We start from the raw sequence: 24,288 nt of genomic DNA, 5'->3' as shown, positions 1-24,288 counted from the left end.
GAAATACATAAATGACTATTTGTATTTGCTATTAATGTGATCATCGAATGACATACTGTGGACAATGGTTCCAGTGGGGATCGGCCCTTATGTCGGGTTCCAGTTAAAATTTCATACTAATACGTCATTAAACACTACTGTGCATCTCATAAATCACTAACTAGCTGAGCATCTTGCATTGCATATGCCTACAGTGTGTTCGATACGAGGGTCAGCTGATTTGTAATTCTCCCTGATGACCTGGACATGGGGTATGTTTAAAAGACTTGCTACGTTATATAGTTTAGAGACCGTAATATTGACAAAAAGACAGGAGGTGGAGCTGAAGATGCGATTTTCTTTGGACCAGATTAAAAATTTATTTAAAAGGAGGAAGGATATTTTGGAGACAAGGTGAGAGAGGCACTCATGAGATGGTTTGATCATGTGCAGAGAAGGGACATGGGGTGTATTGGTAGAAGAATGCTGAGGATGGAGCCACTAGGAGGGAGGAAAAGAGGAAGGCCAAGGAGGAGGTTTCTTGCATGTGGTAAGGGAAGACATGCAGGTGGTTGTTTTGAAAGAGGCAAATGTAGAGGACAGAGTAGTATGGAGATAGATGATATGTTGTGGCGACCACTAATTGGAGCAACTGAGAGAATAAGAAGACCTGGATATGGGGTAGCAGATACATGTACATCACATAATGTCCATGGTATCCCTAACTGCTGGCAAAGAGAAGCTGAATTTAGCTGAGCAGTGTGGCAAAATGCCTCTTCTAAGAGTCTGAAAAATTCGGAAGAAGGTAGTGTATGACATTTTAATTTTGCACCATTAATAGCAATAGGAAGGAATAGGGATAGGAGTCATCATATTCAGTAATAAAAATAGGGTTAGGGTTAGGGTTAGGGTTAGGACAGTAGGACTCTAAGGGTTAGGGTTAGGGTTAGGGTTAGGGTTAGGACTGGGTTAGTCCTAACCCTAACCCTAAAAGGGTTAGGACTCTAACCCCTAACCCTAACCCTAAAAAGTTTGGACACACCTTCTCATTCAAAGAGTTTTCTTTATTTTCATGGCTATGAAAATTGTAGGTTCACACTGAAGGCATCAAAACTATGAATTAACATGTGGAATTATATATGGAATTATATAAATTACAAAAAAGTGTGAAACAACTGAAAAATTTCATATTCTAGGTTCTTCAAAGTAGCCACCTTTTGCTTTGATTACTGCTTTGCACACTCTTGGCATTCTCTTGATGAGCTTCAAGAGGTGGTCACCTGAAATGGTCTCCAACAGTCTTGAAGGAGTTCCCCGAGAGATGCTTGGCACTTGTTGGCCCTTTTGCCTTCACTCTGCGGTCCAGCTCACCCCTAAACCATCTCGATTGGGTTCAGGTCCGGTGACTGTGGAGGCCAGGTCATCTGGCGCAGCACCCCATCACTCTCCTTCTTGGTGAAATAGCCCTTGATGCCTTCAGTGTGACTCTACAATTTTCATAGTCATGAAAATAAAGAAAACTCTTTGAATGAGAAGGTGTGTCCAAACTTTTGGTCTGTACTGTGTATATATATATATATATATATATATATATATATATATATATATATATATATATATATATATATATATATATATATTTTAATTAGCATACATTTTTATCCCATGACTATGGAAAATTGCACATTGCTGTATAATTGGAACCCTGAATTCTTCCCAGGGCCATTAATTGTTCAGCCCAGCAAACCTTCTTTTAACCATTTAGCACCATTATTTTAACAGCTTTATGACATTCAAGTGAATGATGCTGGATCAGAGCCTTAATCCTGTCCACTTTTAAATGTGATTTAGACTTTCCAGTGGTGTGGTGGAGATAATCTTTAGAGGTAAGAGGCCATGGATTGCTATGTTTCTGCGTAATACTGGGACAAAAAGAGAATATAAACCACAAGTCGCATCTCAATGGCAAAGACACCTGCGGATGTTCACAAATCCAGTGTATTTGATGGCAGCAATACAAATAACATTCCAAACATCTCGTTAAAACATCAAAACATTGCAATAAATCCTATGGGTAATGTGGACAAATACAATTCTGAAAAAGCATTTGAATTCATTGTTTTTAATAACGTTTTAAAGGCAATAACATATTTGTTTTATAGAAAATAAACATCTCTAAGAAATACTATACACCATTAGAATAGTACATCACATCTTACATTTAAACAGCAGCAAATACTTATATATACAATTACTTCGAATGAATCATCATAAGAATAACTTAATCATTTATGTGTTTAATACTGTGATGGGCTGAATGTGGAGTAACGTAAAACAGCCTACAATATTGTGTTCGTCGTGTACAGCATAGTGGTGAATGGTAAAGCGCATCGTTTAATGTTCTCTTCCGGTTCAATTTTCATGTTTTTCACTTCAGCGTTAGAAACGAAACAGTCTTCAGTAAAGAAAAGGCCCTTACATTGTTTAAGGTGCAGACCTGTACATACTGCTGCATTGAGAACACATATTTGGACAGATACTAGTGCCGTCTAAGTGGTGCCATGTTTGCAAATGCACATCAAATTACATGTTGGAAGAGCGTCATATTAAAATAATATTTTGTCTTTTTCAGAATATTTAGACCTGTATAGCACACCATGTAAATTTTTTTTTAAAATAACACTTAAGCAGATATTGAATTACATCCAGTGGGTGCTTGATGCATGACATCTTCAAATCTGAATGCCTTTCAAAATCACCAGGCATGCCTCTGTGCCAAACGGTGGCAGGGCTTGGGCCGCTAGAGAGGGCTGCCAGCCAAATCTGCCTCCAGGTGTCTCCGACTGATAGCATCCCTTCCAGAAAAGAAAGATTGGGGAGGAAAAAAAGGAATCAAATGGATGAGTGGCACAATCAGGGTTTTTTTTGACCAACAGCTCTTTTTTTTCTTTTTTTCTTTTTTTTTTTTTTAAATAGAGAGAAGCTGCCCAAGCAGGCGGTGGATGCTGCAAGGGTGGATGAGGGTGGGGAGCAGATTGTAAGGGGATGCCTCAGGGCTTTGTAGTTTGGATGCAGAGATGATCTGGTCTCAGGTCAGTATTGCTACAGTACCTTTGTGCTTCAGCCGAAGCCGTTTTGAGTTCAGTTGCACAGGCAGATGTTATGTCCATGCTGGCTGAAAGTCTTCGAACTCCTATATTACATTGCCTGGCAAATGAAATAGACAAATGGAATTACAACAAGCAGACAGAAAAGACATTTATGTGATTTCATCATGCACAGGATATTTCCATAGTGCATGTTTTGTAGTGTGGCTACAAGAGGGCAAGAGACTATTGTGTGTGTTCGTGTGTGTGTGTGTGTGTGTGTGTGTGTGTGTGTGTGTGTGTGTGTGTGTGTGTGTGTGTCTGGCTCTGCATCAGCAGCCTGGTGTGAGCTCTCTAATTGCCCATGCTGAGGCAGTGGCCACTGTGCTGATGTGAAGGCTGCACCAAAGTGGGCCAACGAAGCTGGCCAGCTTTTCCTCAACCACCCAGCAGGACTGCCCCCTAATTGTGCTGGCATAGGGCATTTTTTGCACAATATTTCTTCTTCCTACACCGCCTGCACCAAAACTGCCTCTGTTTTCTCTCTCTTTTTTACATCCTCTCTGATCTCATCCACCCATCCCTCTGGCTAACAGCCAGGATCTATCTAGCTCTGTATCGAGCTATGATGTAAGAACAGCCCTTGGTTCTCTTTGAAAAGATGCAAACCGTAGTTCTGCTCTCGTTTTCCATGTTGCCTCTACAGTTTTTGGACCGGTCTAAACCGATTGTGTGGTAATCCTGGGTCTTGCTCATGCTGCCACAAAAGCCCCCACTAGAAAAAGAGTCTGTGCATGTGTAGGCACAGAGAAAAGGAATAAGAGGAAGACATTTCCTGGGAGACCTGCATGGGGGTGGAATATCTACTGCTTGCTTTCATTAAAACAGCAAATTGGCATGGCTGAGACCTAAAGCCTTTAGATCCCTGAGTCAATGTGCTTTCAGCTTGTTCTGAGCTCCTCGCTCTTTCCCCCACCCATCCTTTTTGTCCTTTGACGTAGGATGGTAAAGGAGATGGGAGGGTGGTTTGATCTGTTGCCAGGTTTTCTCTCACTGGTTGTCAACTACTGCTCTACCCCTGCGCAGTCTCTTGCTCCGCACCCGCTTATCACTGCAATGCAAGCCGGAAACCTGTAGGCAGTTTCCAGAACTGAATTGTAGTCAAATCACCTAGATGTGCATCCAAGTCAAGTGAGAAACAGTCATATCTGACAACGAGTCTGAGAAATTGGAAGAACTGCAATTCAATTGCCGATTTCTTTCGCTTCACCCTCAAATGAAAGCATCTTCAGGGACACATTCAACCCTTAAAAAATCCGACAGTATCCCTAATGCTAATTCAGTCTTGTGGGGGATCATAGGTGTGAGAGAGGCAAGATCAGTGAGCAACTAATTAGCATCCACAGTGCAAGCATGACTATCGGTGGAGAGATAGCTCATCAATAAGGGTGAGCTTCTTGCTAGACTTGTCTGTTGCCCTGGGAGATGGAGCTGATGAGCGGATGCGCTCTACACCTCCATTCACTCCCTTTGTTAGTGAGGTCAGCAAATGTTTCAGAAAGGCCACTGCTGTACATGGCATAATAGGCATGTTTCGAAGATCAAAAACATGCTTTTACATTTTAGAACGCGCTCAGACACTTACCTGGTGTTTTGGACATTTTATCGAGAAAGTGTCTTCATCGAATATGCAGCCTTATAGAGAAAAAGAGAGAAGGGGAAAAAAAGGATTGGTGAGAGAAGATGCTCATGTTCAAAATCTGTTTTCTTCCCATAGAGTCAATAGATGGTGATTTATATAATGAGAGCTGGGGATGATCTATACATTATTAACATTCAGCAGTCATTAGGCTGAAGTCTTAACGACTTATACTGTATAAACACCTCATACACATAATGTTTGTGTATAGTACGTCCACAAATGCCTACTATACATGTTCTTAATTGCATACCTGTATCTTTGGCGCAGACATAGTGGTATTTATGAATGCAGTTCTTCCAGCTGCAGCCGATGGAGGCTCCTTCACTCTGGCACTTTGAGCATTTCTGTAAAAGCACGAATATATTATAATTATATTATAACTATAAATTTATACTATTTACAAACAAGCATAAACCCCCCCCCCCAATAAATATTACATATTTTTTCTCCTGTTTTGAATTATTTTTTAAAGACTTATATTAATTAATAATAATATAGGCATTAATGCGTCTGGCACTGCTAATACGGATCAATATGTACTTTTTTTTTTTAAAACAGCGAGATGATAATGTTAAAAGTAGAGTAGTTTATTTGTACTACCAGGTTGACTGTCTTCATTAAAATAAAAATTTACTCATAATAATAATAAAAAAATTATTTTAAGTATGTATGAAAAAAAGAATGAATCCTCCAATTTTCATAATAAAATAAAAAGATATTAAATGCAAAATTCATCAAATATCTTCTGTTGGACATTTAATTTCCTTCAGTCTGTAAAGTTTGTCTTGGACCTTTTCGATGTTAACATTTTTATAACGAAAGACTATAATGTCTCTATGCTTACTGTGAGTGTAGATTCCTGTGCAGCTTCCTTCAGTCCATAAAGTTTGTCTGCGATTAGGATCACGCCACTGGTCCAGACGGTGCAGGACTCATGTGCCCAGTGCTCATTAACCTCAGCCTCCAGCTGTAACCTCTGTAGAACAGAGTAAAAGCCCTCCTCACCAGCAGGGGGAACTCCTCCACCAGCTCTGCCTTGCAACAGCTGCAGTCTTTTGAACCTCGTCCGTAAGCCAAGATGACTTCTAAGTTGTGCCCTTCTTTCTCTCATCACCTGCCTGCAATCTCCTTCACTTGTCCCCTCCTGAAATGATCCTTTTTCTCCCTCTCTCTTCATATCTTTGATTTGCTCAGTACTGCACATTTCTACCTTGGCTTGGTCCATGGCTCTGTTTTGCCTGAAGTCTTCATGGTATGGTAAAGACAGTGTTTTCCGTGGTATGGTGTTTTCAGGGTAGTATGGGCCACACAAATCCCCAAGCTCTCTGTAATTAGCTGGTTTTCCACACAGGCAGCATATGAGACACCTGTCAGTTAGGCTTCTGTTAACTAAGGGGCCCTGGAGCATTATTGAGGAGTTTGATATTGTGTTGTTTTTTCCCAAATTCTTCTTTTTTGTCTGGACGAGCAGATGCTTTTCCTCAGGTTTGTTTACGATTGTACAAAGGGAAGCACGCTTTTTGAAGCTGTCAATGTGCACATACGGTTTAAAAGAATGCTTGCCTTCACTTTCCTGTGTTTTTAAAAAGTCTGTCAATATCCCTTTCACAGTAGGAACATGTTCCTTTTTGCATTTTATTCTGGGCTTAAGTCTTTTCACAGTGACCTTAATGGTACTGTTGTTATTCTGTTGGATCTTTTTTTTAGGACCAGGCTTTTTCTTGATCTTTTGACCTTCTTCATTTCCTATTTGCTGACCGAAGTCTTCCTGTTTCTTTTTAAGTGATGGCCGCCTGCCTCTTTTCGGTTTATTTGCTGTTGAGCTTATCTCAATTGAAAGCTGTTCACCCTGAGTCTTTTCTTCTGTGTTTGGAAAGAGAGAGAAAGTTGTTGGTGGTGACAGTGGAGGTGCTGGAGGAGAGCTGAATGCATCAGTATGCTCATGTGTTTCCACAGTTGGCACACTCTTTGCAAGCTCGGTGCCTTTTCTTCTTTTCTTCCGTTGCTTCAGATGCATCTCATGGTTATTTTTAATGGCTCTCTGTTTGGCTAACCTTGGTGTGTTGATAATGAGGCTACCAGTCCCTAGTGCTACATCTGGTGTGTCACTGCTCTCCACTGTGGCCCACTTTCTGTGCTTCTTTCGAGGAGTTTGTATACATGCTGCTTCTGGAGTCTCCTCAATGCTTACTGTACTCTCACCCTCCTCTTGTGTTGCCGTTGCAGTGTTTACAGTCTTTCTTTTTTCTGTTAACTGTAGTTCGGGTGATTGCTTGGATGCTAATTCCTCTAGCACAACATCTGGTTGGATATTTAAAAGCTGTTTTTTGGATGCTGGGGAAGTGATTTTCTGAACCATTGCTTCATATTTTAGTCCTCTGCCTTTCCTAGGAGGCAGATATTTTGTTTTTGTAGGACAGTGAGGAGGCACACAAGGTGTGTCACTGATTTCTTCCAAGGGAATGTTATCTTTGGTCAGAGTGCTGCAAGCAGAGGGTTCTAATTTATAGCCTCGCTTTCTCCTTCCCTTAGAACCTTGGGCTTCTGCTATTAACTCTTGTGGCTGAGGTTCTTGTATTTTTGTTTGACTAACTTTCAGACTTTTCTTTTTCTTGACTGGGTTTGGGGCTTGTAAACTAGATTTTCTCTTGATTGATACTGACACAATCTGTTCGTTAAGTGAATCTGTACAGATATCCTCATGGTTGGATGATTTTAAGCTTGATGTTTGGTTCTCACAGGGCTGAACAGCAGCTACTTTCTGTGTATGTGACTCAGTGGTTTTTATTGCTGATGCCTCAGTTGATGTATCTCTCTCTTTCTCCTTGTCTTCTGTTATCTTTTCCCCTTTTTGCTTCCGAGATCTTAATACCATGGATTTTTGATCTTTTGCTACAGAATTTACAAAGGAAGTATCCAAAGCAGTGTCCAAAGAGGAACCTATTGTGCTGTCTATTGAAGTGTGCAAAGTAGTATCAACAACAGTTTTCACACTGACTGCAGTATTTTCCTGTTGTTCAGGCGTTTCATTTATGCAGCTTGTGTCTTCAATATGCTCTGTGATGGCATCCATATTATTTTCATATTTCACTGATTTGATTCTGGAGTTGAGGCCTTTTGGCCGACCGGGGCCTTTAGGAATCACTCCTTCTGTAGGCTTTAAACCAGGTTTTGGACTCTGCTTTAGAGCAGGTATAGCAGCAGGCTTTGCTCCAGGCTTTGAACTAGGTTTTACACCTGGCACAGCCCCAGGTTTTGGTCCTGGTTTTGGCCCAGGTTTTAAATTTTGCTTTAGACCAGGCTTTAAAGAAGGCTTTGCACCAGGTTTGGGACTTGGCTTTGGGCCTGGTTTTTGTCCAGGTTTTAGTCCTTGTTTTGGACTTGGTTTTAAAACAGGCTTAGAACTAGGCTTTGTGCCAGGTTTTATTCCTGGTTTTGGACCAGGTTTTAAAACGGGCTTTGGACCGGTTTTTCTTCTCTCTTGAGAAAACACTTTTGGGGTACTTTGTGACCCTAAAGAGCGAGTACACATACGGGATGGTAAACCTTCTGTGAGGAGTTTTGGTGTGTGACTGCTAATATCCAGCTGAACAGCCTCCATCTGATCAGAAAAGTTGGCACTGTTACTTGAGAGCATACTGGGCTTTTGAGGAGATGGCGGCACCCCATTACTCTCCACACTCCTAATCCCTGCATTTGAATGAATTAATCTTCTCCTACCCCGTGCATGCTTTCTGCCTAATAGTCTTGGATGTGCAACTAGGGCCATGGGCTCTGGTTTAGTTGCACTAGGACAGCTTATACCTGGTTCCACATCTTCATCACCTTTCTGTGGAGAGGGTGGAGTATCAGCCCAAGATGGTGCAGAGGATATTAATGACTTGCCTGGCAACTGAGGGGAGTCGGGCTCCAGCACCTTTGCATCACTGTGATCAATGTGGTCCCTCGCCTGATTCTGAGGTGTTGTTTTCTCATTGAGAGCCGAGAAGCCACTTCTGACAAGGTGAGACTGAGGTGCATTGTCACATGTGACTGATGTCCTTTCACTGCTTCTGTGAGCTACGTCTTGGGCAAGGGTCTCCGCTGTTTCATTGGTGACCACACACACTGGTTCACTTTCTGTTTCCTCTTGATTAATATAGGCTTCTGTAGAAGACTCTTCTAGTTTTGCTTTGTTATTAATCACGTCTTCATTTGATGTCAAACTTCCATTTTCTCTTGCAGGAACTGAATAGGATGGGGCAGACTGTTTTTCCTTAAAAACATTATTCCGTCTCTCAGAGGTTAACAGCCTTTCCTCGAAAGATTCACACTCAGAGGTGAGATAAGGTGTCTCAGAGCTGTCCTCTTTTCTAGGCAAATATAGATTAGACTCAGGCACATCTTTTGAAATAGCTGGTGATTCCGTTATACGGTCCTCACCATTGTTTTGTGATTCTGATTTGAATATTTCAGATTTCATTTCTGAATCTTCAATTTCTTTGCAGCTGGTGTCACAACACTTCCCAGCTAAATTTTCTTCCTCTATCTCATATTTGTTTTTCAGCTTCTGATATATGGTACCTTCTGTTTCATAAGAATAGCTTTCATTTGACACTTCTTTATTTAATTTATGAAAAATTGAGGGGCACTTCTCATCCTCTAACCACTCTGGTCGTTTCTCATTTGCCTCAAAAACTTCTCCTTTGCACTTTTGCTCTGTGGGCAGCTTCATTTTACCAATTTCTTTTTCATCAGCTATCCTCTCAGTCCAGGCAGATTCCTCAAAATTCTCCTTCTGAGTACTCTCAGACTGCTTTATGCCTATTGGAGAATTACTCTCCTGCTTCATGGGGCTTGGGGCTGTTACACTTATAGGGGACCTTTCGTTTCTGATGCTTCTGAGGGAACCTTGCTGCTCCTCTCCAAATGGTAATCTCTGTACCCTTGGGTCACAGCTTAGATTATCTTCAGAGGCTGCACTTTGTATACTCCGATCTGAGTCCCCAGACCTAACAGACATGTCATCTGTTGAGTTTACGGAGCAGGTAGAAACGGTGTCCAGACTCAATTGAGAATGTGTCGAAGTATGTGTTGGACCTTTTCCTTGACCAAAGAAGTAGTAGTTACGTTCCACCTGATCTTCAGTGCTGCTTGAATATCCCACTTCTAGAAGATCAGCAGGCATAGATCTTGGGGTTCCATAAGAGTCACTGGGAAGAGGGCCATGTTGGCTCTCAGGACACGAGTCCTCAATTCCCTTTAAGTGGCCCCTATATTCCTCTCCCTTTTTTGGCTGGTTTCGCTTGTTACATTTTTTGTTGGCCATAAGAGCTTCTGAGAGCAATAATTGTTGGACGTTGTTGGAAATGTTCTCTACCTGAGATGTCAGAGCATTAAGGCTCCACAAGCTCGGGTTAGAAAAAAGCTTCTCAGAAAAACGGTCCTTCATAGAACTGGAGTAGCTCTGAGGTTGGTGATTAACACTTGGAGATGGGTGGGTGTGGGGAGGCATTAACATGTTTGGATCTTGCAGATTTGCAGAAGTGGAGGAAGGGTTGATTGGCTGGCCATACTGGAATGTGTCAGGATTGGGCATTAAGGGTGAAGGTGTTGAGCTATATGAAGGTGATCTGCCCACAGACCTTGCAGGTGAGTGGCTGGAGCTTGGACTGCAGTTCTGGTAATACTGTTCAGGTGACCTCACAGAAATATCTGTTATACAGTAGTTTTGTTGGGTCTGTGTATAATGTGGGAATTTTTGAAGACTCTCTGGCGTACCTGACATTCCCTGCAAGGAAGTCGGTTGTTCAAATCCAGCCCTTGAAGGAGGCTGTTGGTAGCCATAATTATTTTGTGGCCTATAGCTATTCTGCTTCAGTGTACTGTGGTTACCCAGTTGTCTTGAATACTGGGCATTAGGTGGCATTCCGTACCCACTTTTGTAGCCATGAGGAATCGAATTGCATTTTTCCATGTATGATGATGATGATGATGATGATGAAGTGGAGGTGGGTGGTTGGGAGTGTTGAGGGAAATGAATGTGGCTCTGTGGGTACATTAAAGGAGATTGAGTATGATTGGAAGGATGACCTTGCTGATGGGGGCTTGTATATACAGGGGCAGAGGGTTGAGAGGGGAGATGGCATTGGCTTTGTGAAATGGCTAAAATGTTCTGCTCAAGATACTGTGATGAGCCACTGGGCCCAGGCTCAAGATGTCCCGCAATGTCAGGTTCGTACTGAGATATCTGACCAGACTCATCCCACTTCTGCTGTAAGTGTCCCTCACTCAAATACTGGGATGAATATCCAGAATTCACGTGGCTACTGTACCCAGCCTGCAGGTGCTGGCTTGTAGCTTTTCCTCCTCTGTATGGTTTCTTGCTCTGATCTGAACTGCTGCCATAGCTGGGGTAGGGCTGCTGCCCATAACAGTCCTTGGAGCTTGTTCCTGCTGTTGGCATCCCTGCAGCAGAAAGAGAGTGCACCTCATAGCCTTGTCCAGTCTGGCTGTGATGTCTGTAATTCTCAAGGCGAGATAATTCATGGGGTTCCTGCTGGTAGCAGCGCTGGTTGCCCTGGAAACCACCCCTCTCTCTGAAGGACTGCATGGCTTTAGCTAGGGTGCTCCTTTGGAAAGAGAAATATAGAAAATGAGACAGGAAGAGAGAATATTTGCTAGGCTGCTTTATCGTTACTATCAGATATAACCTAGTTACACGTTGCAATCAGTAATTGTTTTTTAATTAGCAATTTTTATTATATGACAAATTTAATTGTAACACAAACATAGCTCAGTCATTCAGAAAATCAAAACATTTATCTCAATTTAAGCAACACAAAATTTTATTTACTTACAACAGCTGTGCTTAATCATCAAAACAATTTCTTATAATTGGGCATTTCAACACAATAAATTTTAATCAATTATTTATTGTTGATTCAAAATATTAAACACCTGCAGTGCACTTAAAACATCATGCATGGGTTTGATGTCATCTTTTACCATGTGGCTTAATAACTACCCCCAAAATTGAGGGGTCATAGACGTGAGAATGTACTTGACTCCTGGGTCTATTAGGGCATAGTTTGAGAACTGTTGCTTTAAAAGGAACGTTTATTAATGCAGCTGCTGAGTTTTATAACTAATAGACATCTTAGTGGGTTACTACTAAAGACATGCTACATAATCTGGAATGTTGTGCAGCGTTTGTGTAGTACACAAAGGCTTTTGTATTCAGTAGCATGGATTGTCCTCCAGATAGCCAGGAACTAGTGCTTGTTTTATGGAGGGATTGAGGCACTATCAAGGGAACCTTGTCACCAAGAGGAAGATCTTCAGTTGCTGTACTTCAGCTCTGAGAGCCTATCAAAGGACAAACACCTGGTCCCATCAGATGTTCACATTACTTATTTCACTAGCACTCTGTCTCAAGTCACAAGGCCTGAGTTGCCGTTCGCCTTCAGCAATAACATAGCAGCTTCCCAGGAGGATGCAAGCCATCTATTACTGGTTCACTGAAGCTGCTGTGGTTGTTTACACAATGACCCAAATAACATCATTTGGGATCCAAGCTCCAGGAACTCAAAGATGCATATGAGGTGCAGTGAAATGTTCAGTGTAAAGTGGTGCATTTTCTGTTGCATATTTCCACAGGCATGTCCAAATCATATCTTTCCTTGGAGATGTAGGTCTAGATTGGTTCTTTCTTTGATTATCTTTCTATGAAGTAGATGCTTTTCAAAAAGAAATATAATAGTGATTTTTGCACATGACCGCAAATCACAGTATGTTACAATAATAGTAAATGAATTATATAACACCAAATATATTATACTAATATTAGAGTAGACACTTTTTCAGGTACAGTACAGTGGCTCTGTACATTATGATAGAACAAATCTATTATGCCATTAAAGGAGTTTTTTTCACCAGGATGAAATCTAATAAACCAGTCCAATCTTTTGGTATTTCCCATTCCCTATTTATCAACTGGCATAATGGAATTATGTCATAAGGACAGCTTGTAGAAAAGCTTGCAGCCAATAACATTTTACTGAAGAAATAATTCCTTTAGTGACTAGGAACATAAAAACACATAGGAAACACTGTAGTACATAAAAATTTTATGCTGTTTTATTATTCAAAAAAAGCACAGAGGAATTGATTTTGATAGAGATTTGCTTGCAACGTGTGAGAGAAGAGTTTCGAGGGTCTGATTTACAGTCAACCTAGTTTCAGCACCATGGTCAGCAACTGATTAACAACACTTCACACAACACCCAAAAGACAAACTGCACTTCCACCAGGAACAGTATCTAATCGACTAAGGGTGTAGAATTTCAGTTCATGAACAATTGGAAACAATACACTAAAGGGGATGTTCTACCTCATCAGAACTGAAGAGAGAAAGCCCTGAGCTATCGTAGACTTTCTGAACAGCAGGAGGATCATAGCAATCCATCAAGCAAATGTAGGTAGAAAACAAGGTGTGATATATGAAATTGCACATTTTACTGTTGTGTACTAAAACAAATCATTATTCAATCTATTTCAATATATAACATACTATATTCTCATATTAATGAGAATAATAACAATGCTGCTATATTGGCTATGGTAACCTTAACCAAAGGTCTGCTGACTTAAAAGTTAATATACATTTTAAATATAAATACTTGGGTATTTAGATTGAATTATAATTATTCTGATTGGTTAACTGAATTTAATTAGCATTCTCTGGCCTATTACTGCAGCAGTCCTCTATAGCTATGAAATTACTGTGGAGGAGATGCAAATGAGATTGGAACCTTCATTGTCTGCTCTGTCTTGGCTGTAGTTTGTTTTCCAAGTCATTTTGACCGACAGAGCTGAAGTGTTTAATTTGACCTTTAAAGAAACTGACCTACACAACAATCACTGAGAAAAGAAAACCATTCAGACACTGGGCACCTGAAATACTTTTGAACTATCTGATTTAGCATGACTTGAATTCTGGAAAGTCCAGGATAATAGAAGAATAACTGTTTTTCTTTTATTAAAATATGCCTTTAATCACTATTGAAGAGTAAATAAAATGATCATTTAGATGAACTATTGAGCTGTTTCATCAGTAGTTAATTGTTTTATGTTGGTGTTATAATTAATTGCTACATGAAATCCATCACATGAAATGTTGATAGAAATATATGCAGCATTAAAAAGCTACACAGTAAGACAGAGGATATTATTTCCTCTCAGTAATTGAACTGATTCATCAAAATTATTAGTCTTGAGACTAATACTTTTGAATATTTGGTTTGGTATATGTGGTTGTCTTTCAATCACACCTCTGGTCAAATGCCAGTAGTGAGGTTTGGACACCGTTCTCCATTAGAGGGCTATGTGTTGTGGCCTTTAAATGTCGAGCCCTAGTATCGTCGGCATGGCGACACTGAGTGGAGTGATTGTGCTTACTTTCTGTCCCCGCTGAGAGGAGCCTGCTGCCGGTTTTATTAGTACCAGCAGTACTTGTGGCGTCACACCTCAACAGAAGGAATGAGAGAGAGAAAACTCTCTACCAGTGATACTCCTCTGATTTAGTGTGTCTGTATGCGTAAGTACTCACAGCAAAAATGAGAGCTGGTGAAAAAGGAGTGTGTCTGCGTCATGTTTTCAAAGATCAATGGAAAGAGAACGACGTTTATCTGTGTGTGCTAAAAAAAATTAAATCTCCTGCCGCATCTATACTGACCTATTCATCTGAATAAGAACTACATGTTTCAAGCAAGGAATGAACAGCTTTGTGGGACTGTACTGTAGACTAAACAAAAATAAACACAGCCTGTTGATGGTGAACAGTAATCAGGCCTAATAACTCAAATTTGAATTTTTTTTACCATACTCGGTAAATAAAAAAATACAAAAATAAAACCTGGAAGCACAGAAGCTGACTTTATGTATGTAACCAAGAACTCAGCAGCTGTCTTGGGAATACCAGAGTGTGTGTGTGTGTGTGTGTGTGTGAGAGAGAGAGAGAGCGAGAGAAAGCGAGAGAGAGAGAGAGAGAGAGAGAGAGAGAGAGAGAGAGAGAAAGCTTTAAATTAGGGCAGGAGGCTGATTGATATTCTGGTGCACAAGAGGAGAAAGGAGGGAGGTTGAGAGAGAGGTAGAAAAAAGGAAGAGGGTGGGATCATAGCAGGTAAGGCTGCTACGCTCCTGTCTCTTGGTCCTGCGCTCTACTGAATTAGTGGCCCCACTTTCTCTGCAGGGGCGTTCCAGCTGTGCCTATGCACTCCCACACTTTCCTGCACTGCACCTTGTACTTCTGCTGCATTTTCAGTGCCACAGATTGCTTACATTGATCTCTCAGGTGGAATGAGAAGTCTCAAATGCTAGTTGTGCTGAGGGATTATTTTCTTTGAGACAGACTTCATCAATAATATGGTACAAAGGCACAATGACATTACCGGCCTGAAATGCTATATGCCTTGCTGCGTTCAATAAGGGCACAGTCATTTATTTCTTCCTGTGAGGCTTGCTGCCCTGCTCCCTCTCCCCACCACTTCAACTCACCTAATTGATGATGCAGAACGATTGCGGTGTCACTCATGCTAGCTCTTTCTTCCCCACCATCTTTCTTCCCCCCCACTTTTTCTCCCCATTCATTTTGATTCTCTTTTGTTCACTGTTTTTACCTTTGAAACACATTTTCTGTTATACAGTTTCCTCACTCATTGCGATTTGCTTTAAATACAGATTAAACTATTACTCTCAAGCAGAAGAGTTGCTGGTGGTGACCATGGGAATGTGGCTATTGCTGTCACATATGATCTTTTGTATACAACTTTCCTTGAATGTTAAATATACAGTGGTGAATGGTCATTTATGCCCACTGTGCATAACACTCAAACTCCAGTGGTGCCTGAACAAGATATTATAATAGAACAGATATAAATAATCTAATCTATAATTTAAGATTATAATTTCCAGAATCCCAGACTATCTTAGTATTGGGTCATCCTCAAAAATCCCAGCTACTTTTAATCAATTTAGCAGAGACCCTTCCTCTATGTAACTTGTTTTTGTGTTGCAGTTGAACCACTTTACTAAATGCATGCTAGCTCCTTCGTCTTGTGTATAAAGGTTGGTCTAAAATAAGTCTGGATAATGAAATTGGCAAAGATTCAATCATGCTGCATAGAGAATGAGAGTTATAAGGAGGAGGGACAGTGGGACAGGATTGATTGTTACCCAAGGAAAAGACAGGGGAATATTTGTTCTGAAAACCCATTTCTGCCAAAGCTAAAAGCCCTTTTGCCACAGACACATTGTATATCTGAAATCAGAGCAGGGCCTGGATAAACCACAGGGAACAGGTAAGGAGAGAGTGACAAAAATGAAGGGGTATGTAAGACATAGGAATGAGGATTCTTGATTGTTTTTAAGCTATTTTTCTTCTTCCTTTTATCACAGAAGAACATTGGTTTGGGCAAATCTTCCTGTGTAATTAGTTAATGCAATATCAGGGTTATTGGTAGACTAAATGAAATATTGTATTTTAGCATTCAAGTCCACCACTGATACGGAGTGTACAAATGTAAAAAATGGCAGAAAAGTATGAACGCTGCTTCTGATTGGAGTGGTATAGGATTGTGGGTGGTCAAATGTTAGTTTTTTTATTTTTAAGGATCTACTGATGTGATTGCAGTGTCAGAAATGCTTTCTCTGCTGCCTGGGAGAGTCAGCAGTTTGGAGAGTGAGGCTTAAGACAAAGGGATTCCAGAGCTTTGGCTTATTTATTCCTCTCCTTCTCTCTCACACACTCCCTCTATCCCTCCCTACCTTCTGTCTGTTGTGTGGACTGGCTGGGGACAGCGTCTGGACAGGGTTGGGCGAGTGTGAATGTGCTTGTGGAGCACAGCCAAGCCAGCAGAGGGAGATGAGGATGACAGGAGCCTTTGTTCTCTGTTGATGAAAAGCCATACTGGATCCCCGCTCCATCGCAGACAGACATTAGGGCACATCACAGGCAACCAGTGCGGCATGATTAGATTAAACCCAGGCCAGAATTACTCCGCTTGCCCTAATTAAACTTTAATCTCCAATACCACACAGATTACCTGCATCATAATTGAGTGTAGGAGCGGAGAGCAGAGATTTTTGAAGTGGGCTTTTTTTTTTTGAGAGAGGGAGAGGGAGGGAAAGATTTAATGCTGGCTGAAGGTCATGTCCCCCTGCAGGGAAAATATCTTTTACCTTTTTTCTATTTTCTCCCCTTTGTGGATAGAGGACAGTCAGTTCCACCTATGGCTGATGTCAGACTGAATGTCCCCTACACCTGGGCAGAGTCTATACAATGGCACTGCAGTCCTTTACCTCCTGCCACCCCGCCTTCCTGCAGGACTCATGGCCTCATTCTTCTCCATTTCATAAAAGCATTCAACGTATTTCCGGCGTGGAAGTGTGTGAGTGTCAGTGTACGCACAACTGCATGCAGAACTGTGATTGATGGAGCTGATTCACAGAAAGGACAGCAGGTGTCTACTCCTTCCCCCATTTCATGCCACAGTCCAGAAGGTGACGGGCGATATGAGAAGTGCAATTTTCTATCTTAAGAGGCTGCCCATGTCCTTTATGTCCACAAAGGCCCGGTTGCAACAGAGATGGGCTGTGGATGGTTGAGCACAGGCTCTGAAAAACCCAGCAGATAAACCCTTTTTTCTAATCTGGCTCTTCTTGTGTAAGAGCTTCACAAAGATCTGATTACTGTTTGTCTAATTTACCTATAGACTTTAATCAGACACATGTGCCTTGGTCAGGAGCATTTACATCTGTACAGGCAAAATGTGAAGTGGTGTGCATTGCACAGCCGGGCTGGGTTGTACTTGTTTTAAGACAAAAGTAACAGTTTGTTCAGAGCAGAACATGTGTATTTGTGTGTTTGTCTGTGTATTGTGCTTGATAGGCTGTGCAGAGAAAGCTGCCTGGGGGTCTGCATGCCCTTCAGGATCCTGCCTGGCTATCCTTTGGATGGCTGAGCAAGAGTACTAGGCCAGCTGAGCCTTGCTGGAGTCAGCAGCATGTGGCCTGACTCCATGTCCACTAGAGCTCATCACATCACTCATACAGCTCCAAAACACAGCTTTTATAAGATAAAACTGGAAAGACATCTGTTGCACCCTGCTGATTTTTATAAAGGTAAAAAGGATGATGCAGTACCAATAAGGACAATACACTAAAATGTATTTTGGTACACATGAATCTTTGATCCTCGAAAGATCGACTCACAATGAACAAACATTATCTACAAACACCATGTGCATTCCAAATCTGGTAAATGCAGCCATCAGTATCCTCGGAGATTAGGAAGCTTCAGAGCTTTGGAAGAAACAGCAGTGGCAAATTGTGTGCTGTGTTGCTTTAACAGGGAGCATCAGCTCGGCCACGCACACACACCTAGTGTGACAGCTCAGAGCTTTGAGGCAAAAGAGCATTTTTCCCCTTGCACGAGAGGCAGTGTGAGACAAAAAGACAGAGCTAGAAGGAAACAAGTGAGAGGGAAGAGAAGGACAGGAAATGGAGAAGAAAGGAAAAAGAGTAAGGAAAAAGAATAAACAGAGGGAGGTGGTGTGGGAGGGGGTGCGTTGTGGCTCTGAACTGTGAAAGCAAATGATGCTGTCACCCCGCTAAGTCTCAGAGCAGAAGGCACACGCAGGCGTGAGGAAAGAAACCCATCTCAGCGGCGCATGAGAAAGTTCAAGGCTTTAGCGTGGTTCTGCCTCTGATCGGCTCACCAAACATGCCGTTGGCCAGTCCCAGCCAGAATTGTGCCTGCCAGTGCTTTGAAGAGAGTGATATACAACACCTGCTGTGAAGGTGCCGCATGATCTCCGAAGCCTGCGGAGTCAGGTGCACACAAAACCTGTGTCAAGAATTACTGATTGGAGTCGGCATACAACCCCCAATTTGCATCAATCTGCATGCATATGAGATGAAAGAAAAGGACTGGTGCACGAGATACATGCTATCCACAACTGAAAGGAAAGAAAGAACATCTTTCAGCTGGTGTCATTTAAACCTTCCTTTCTGCCTCAGTCCTGTTCTTGCTTGGTTTTGATCTCCTGTGTGACCATAAGCTGCACTGAAACCTCCATTAAAATTCTCTCACCCTCTCTGCATAAGGAAAAGGTGATGACAGGGAAGTGTTTGTGTGCGCGTTTGTGTGTGTGTGTGTGTGTGTGTGTGTGTACATTTGCTTCGGCTGGCTGTTCCAGGTCTGTTCGAATGTAATCCCTGTTTAAATGCAATTATTTCTTCTGAAGCATTCATTCTCCCATGCAGGTCTTTGCTCGACATACAAAACCAAAAACATACTGCTGGATACATGAATGATTAGCCTACATACATAGATAGACAGTGAAAATTCTTAAATCACCCAAGTCTATCTTGTGTTTATTTGGGTTTATAAATCCACCTTCATATTGTGTTTTCCTTCTGTTCTCTTTGTTTGATCTCTTTGCCCAGCTGACAGCAAACATCAAACAGAGAATAATAACCCTACAATTGGATGGACACACACACACACACACACACACACACACACACACACACACACACGCACAAGCTATACACCCACTCTTCTCACCCCTACCACACACAAAAATGTGTGCACAGACCTCCCCCACTGCCTGCAAGCTCTTTTACCCTGGCTGGAGAAAACAATATTTGCATGCGTGTCCACGTGCAGAACTCCATCAGTCTCCATTGGGGGCTGTTTTCTGGCTGTAGGATGTCGGAGTTCTCCCTCTCCCCCACACTTAAAGCTCATTGATTCTCTCTCCCACCTCCAGTCTGCGTTTATTAACGTGCCCCATCACCGCCAAATCGCTCCTCATCTGCGCTGGCGCAGCTTGTGCAATTAACTGCCGCTGCCTCGGGGCCGGGGCGAGTGAGCGTGTAATACTGATGCCCTTCTCACAACATAATGACACAGACTGGACAGAGAGACATGAGGTGGAGGCCATGAGAGCTAGCCAGAGTGCTAGGTTTATTGGGCAAGATTATTTTTGTTCTAGTCAGGTGCAGCTTAAAAGGAACTGGGGTTGACATCAGCCTCGTTACCTCAGAGATTCGGAGAGGAGGAGGGGGGGGGGGGGTTGTTGATGCATGTTAACTAATGAGCTGTGGCGGATTGATCTCGTCGAAGGTTCTAGAAAAGGGAGAGAAACGAGACAATACAGTCTGCCCATGTCGAACATAGGAAAGTGCGCATAATATGTGTTTGCGTGCGCAAAATAAAGCAACCGTGAGGAGCTAGTGTTAAACATGAGAGGTCTGAAGCTCCTAGGGAGGGACGTGCTGTGGGACAAACCCGTTATTTTTAGGGGGTGACTCAGAGTTTGTGTTTGCCAAAAAGAGACAATTACAAATTTTTTTGGTTTGTTTGTTTGTTTTCTTGTATCTGAAGTAACCCTGCTGACAGTACAACCTCCCTTACCATCTCTCGTTTAAAATGATTCAAAGGTTTTTGACCTTCAGCCTTTCATTATGGCCCTGACCCACACATTAACACAAATGTATAACAAATATGTCTCTCACAGCTGGAACATGAAAACACACAGATGTGGGCTATGTCCAAAATAGTATATTATAATTCTACACTATATTATAATTCAAAATACATACCACAACACCTGTGAGTTCATCCTTTTTACACTGAATCTGAACACAAATTCACCGCTTGATACTGAAAACACCACATCTATCTATCTGTCTGTCTGTCTGTCTGTCTGTCTGTCTGTCTGTCTGTCTGTCTCTCTCTCTCTCTCTCTCTCTCTCTCTCTCTCTCTCTCTCTCTCTCTCTGTCTCTGTCCGCCCGCCCGCCACACATCTCTCGGTTGCCTGCAGAAGCTCGACTGCGGTCATTTCGCCTCTCCGTTTTATACGGCGCTTATTTTTGGCTTCTTACGTCATCGCGCGACCGCGCGCGCGCCCGCATCATCGCGCGCCGTCTGACAGAACGCCTCGGTGTGCTAGCGACTTAGCTGAGGTGTTTCTTTCGTCGCGCTGCCATTTTCGTCTCTGTCAAAATAACTGTCGCGCTCACGTCGCTATCAAAATTCCTAAGTAGGCTAGGTACGTAATTTGGCCATTTATTTATTTATTTATTTATTAATGTGTGTGTGTGAGTGTGTGTGTCTGTGACCTGAGGGCGTCATGAACAGCGGCACCCGAACGTCTGCTCCGCCGCTTCCGCCTGCCGCGGACCAGAGATAAACAAGCGTGCTCGCAACCGAGGGCGGAGGAGGAGGGTGGTAACCATGGCAACCGGCGAGCTTTTTTTTTTTTTTTTTTTTTTTTTTTTTTTTTTTTCCTTCAGCTGCCTGTCCTCGAGGCGCCACAATAACAGGTTTCAAGGCCAATGTCACCCACTCCCTTATTTTCAAAGAAAACCAGCACAACAAATAATGCAAACACCAACCAAAAATCTAAATCTTATTCTGTACATTAAAGTGATGACACTGGAAATCATGACCGAGAGAGAAAGAAAGTTTTGCTGGTATTTGCAGTTTATTTCTTAAGATATTTGATAGCAAATGCACACGGTCATTAAATAATAAAAGCAAATAAAAATAAAGACAACACAATAAGAACATCTGCTCTATAGTTCCTCATAATCCACAAAAGGATTTAGTCGAAATTAAGAACCTCAGCTTTGACCCCGTGTAACCTTGATTAGGTCAGATCTGGGCAAGACAATGGCTGGGAAATTAAAGAGATCTCTCATCTTAATATGTCTGGATAGAGCAGCTCCCTCAAAACAATCTCTGTAGGCATAACGGACACGGTTTTTGAGAGTAATTCTAGTCTGGTTGATAGTCTGATCAGCTATCTAATAGTTAGACACCAGAAACATAGAAAAGCGTTCCATTCTCATCAGCAGGAAAATTGAGAGGCAAGACATATAGGAAGAAAAAAGATACTGAGAGATGAGTGTAAAATCAGGGCCTGAAAAAATAAAAAAGAAACAAGGTACATGTGTAGAGGGGAAAGTAATTGTGAATTCAAGGCGGGTAGAGAAGAACCTGCAAGCCTTATCAATGCATCTGCCGTCCATCCAGCCGAGCGGCACAGTCTCATCTCCGCTGTGATCGCGCCCTATCTGTCCTATCCCTCTTTTTCTGTAATGTCTGGAGTGAGAGGGGAGGGCGGGGATGACAGGGTGCACATCACTAATACAGCAGGCAGCTCTGAGGGAGGCCAAGTCAGAGGCGAGGCAATAAAGCAGCGTGCTGCTTTTCCAATGCAAAATCCATATACGCGCCTCCGAACCCCTATCCATGATGAAAGTCAGCACAGCAGGACCACTCTCATTAAAGCACACCGATGTTAACGTTACCATTATTAGCCTGCTTGAGTCGCCCGTTCATTTTTTGTTGTTGCCTCCCACAATAAAACTAAAGTTGCTTTAAAAGGATTCTGGCACAGGACAAGCCTAAACGTCATATTTAGGATCCAATGTAATACGTTTGTCATGAATGGGGTTTTATATCCACCGATTGTAATTAGCATCAGCACAGAACCAGCCTCTTTTCTCTAGCACTGACAGTCGATCCAGGAGTTAGCAGGTGGGGGAGTTTATCGACATCTTCGCTCATGTAATGTTGCTAGAAACTGACACATTGCCAGGTGTGAGGAGTGCAATAGGATCAGCAGTAGGTATCGGTAATTAACTTCCCTTCGAAAGACAGAGAAGAGTAAAACACTTCAAACCTATCACCACAGCACACACCATCACATCACTATTCACTGATGAATACTATATAACTTGGAATTTTTATGTGCTTTAAGGTGGTGTGTTACTGATTCGAGATCTGTTGTGAAGTGTGTTTTTCAAATATTACACTTCGAAGGTGCAATATCTGCACAAGAGTGTGCCAACCTGGAGCGCCCTCTTACTGCTCAGGGAGAAAAAAACAATGCCAGTGATTAGATGGATGACTCATAAATAGTCTGTAAATGTGAATATTCCTATATATATATATATATATATATATATATATATATATATATATATATATATATATATATATATATATACATACAGGGTTATTCAAGAAGAATGAACCGATATCATGACGAATAGGTTCCGTTCTCAAGCATCGTCATGGAATGAGTCAGTGACCGTTTGAAAGAGGAGTTGTCTAAGTTTTGAATGGCTGCCACAGGGGCGATGTAATCGCCTCGTTCTTCCAGAAACGTTCAGTTGTTATATTGCGTAATGAAATCATTTAATTATTTTTTTTAATAACCCGGTTTATATAGCTCTATACCTAACGTCTTGGACTTTTAGAAAAGGATTTCTGCTAGGCTTTCGTTTCATTTTTCACAAGTGGAGTGAGATCATCCAGATCCTCAAGCTTTGGAAGAGGAGTACGCATCCCAAATGTACCAGGCTCTGAACATCAATGTCCCCCTCCTCTCATTTGTTCTCTCTCTCAGGGCTTGTTTTTGAGTCTGAGAGGTGGCGCTGTGGATGACCTCGTTACCTCATCTCCATATTCAAGTGCAGCCAGTGTCATTGTGCAGCGCAGGAAAAAATCAAGAGATTTAATCAATGGAATGGCCCAGGAGAGAGAGTCACACAGAGAGAGAGGTGGAGAGAGAGAGACAGGATTGACATATGCATTCTGTTGCAGATGATGTAATGCACCATGCATACATTGATATTTCTGCCCTTCCCCTTTTTTCGATAGCTCACTTTTCAATAAATGGGTGAAGAGAAGCAGTAAAGGGAAATAGGGACAAAGGCCCCAAACAACACGTTTTACACTTGAGATTCAATCAGGCACTGAAATCCTGGTTGATAACAACATCTCCAGCGGACTGACGGAGAGCAAGAGAAGAGAGGAAGTTATGGCAGGGAGTGCAATAAAAAGCGAAGTAGTGAGTGAGTGCAAAGAGTGGGGGGTGAACAGTAACACACCAGCTACACTGACAGCACTTCCAGGCTTCCAACAGAGCAGCACAAGGTCTAGGTTTTTAAAGTCATATTCCATGTTTTCCCTTTACACAATTAATAATGGTCTATATGGAATTATGACATAAGTATTGGAACTTATAAAAATTTATTTGTAGTTTTTTTTTTACATCAGATCTGTAACTACATTTTGCTAGCTCTAATATTGTGTGTTCTTGATGTGTATACATCCATTTAAAAACATTGTGTTCTAAATTAAAGGGACCATTCCTATTCCCCATTTTCACCTTATTTTGCAAGGGTTAGGGTGAGAGGGAATAAAATATGATTTCAGACAGTGCCATTAGACTCCTAGCATCACAGGGGACTGAAACAGTAGAAGGATGGACTCTCTCTCTCTGTTTGTGTGTGTGTGTGTGTTGTGTGGGTGTTCAGTGTTGACTGATAAAAATGGGTAGAGGAGAGCGCATTAATGGTTGAGTGAGATGCAGCTGCCTGGAGACACCGAAGGACAGAGACATCACATAGAGAGAAAGTAAAACAAGGTGATCTTATTTTGTGCACCTTTTAATAGATGC

At 41.9% G+C, this 24,288-nt stretch overlaps 1 protein-coding gene across 2 annotated transcripts in view; it reads right to left on the bottom strand.

Moving 5' to 3' along the window:
* Positions 1–2,091: 2,091 nt before the first annotated feature.
* Positions 2,092–24,288, bottom strand: part of rai1 (retinoic acid induced 1) — a 36,056-nt gene continuing 13,859 nt past the window's right edge. The window contains exons 2-6 of one of the 2 annotated variants that reach the window (XR_014537591.1): positions 5,612–11,378; positions 5,018–5,111; positions 4,711–4,760; positions 3,091–3,186; positions 2,092–2,834 (exon numbers count right to left, since the gene is read on the bottom strand). Coding sequence is in view for 1 of the 2 variants with exons in the window: in XM_083566614.1 (XP_083422740.1) it covers positions 3,178–3,186; positions 4,711–4,760; positions 5,018–5,111; positions 5,612–11,359 (5,901 nt within the window). In the remaining variant the exon portion in view is untranslated. Of the gene's footprint in view, positions 3,187–4,710; positions 4,761–5,017; positions 5,112–5,611; positions 11,379–24,288 lie in introns of both variants that reach the window. The other variant, XM_083566614.1, reaches the window with a different exon arrangement.

The sequence above is a fragment of the Silurus aristotelis genome, assembly GCF_946808225.1.
Source record: "Silurus aristotelis genome assembly, chromosome: 17".
Classification (NCBI taxonomy): domain Eukaryota; kingdom Metazoa; phylum Chordata; class Actinopteri; order Siluriformes; family Siluridae; genus Silurus; species Silurus aristotelis.
This window is presented reverse-complemented; position numbering and strand designations above follow the sequence as displayed.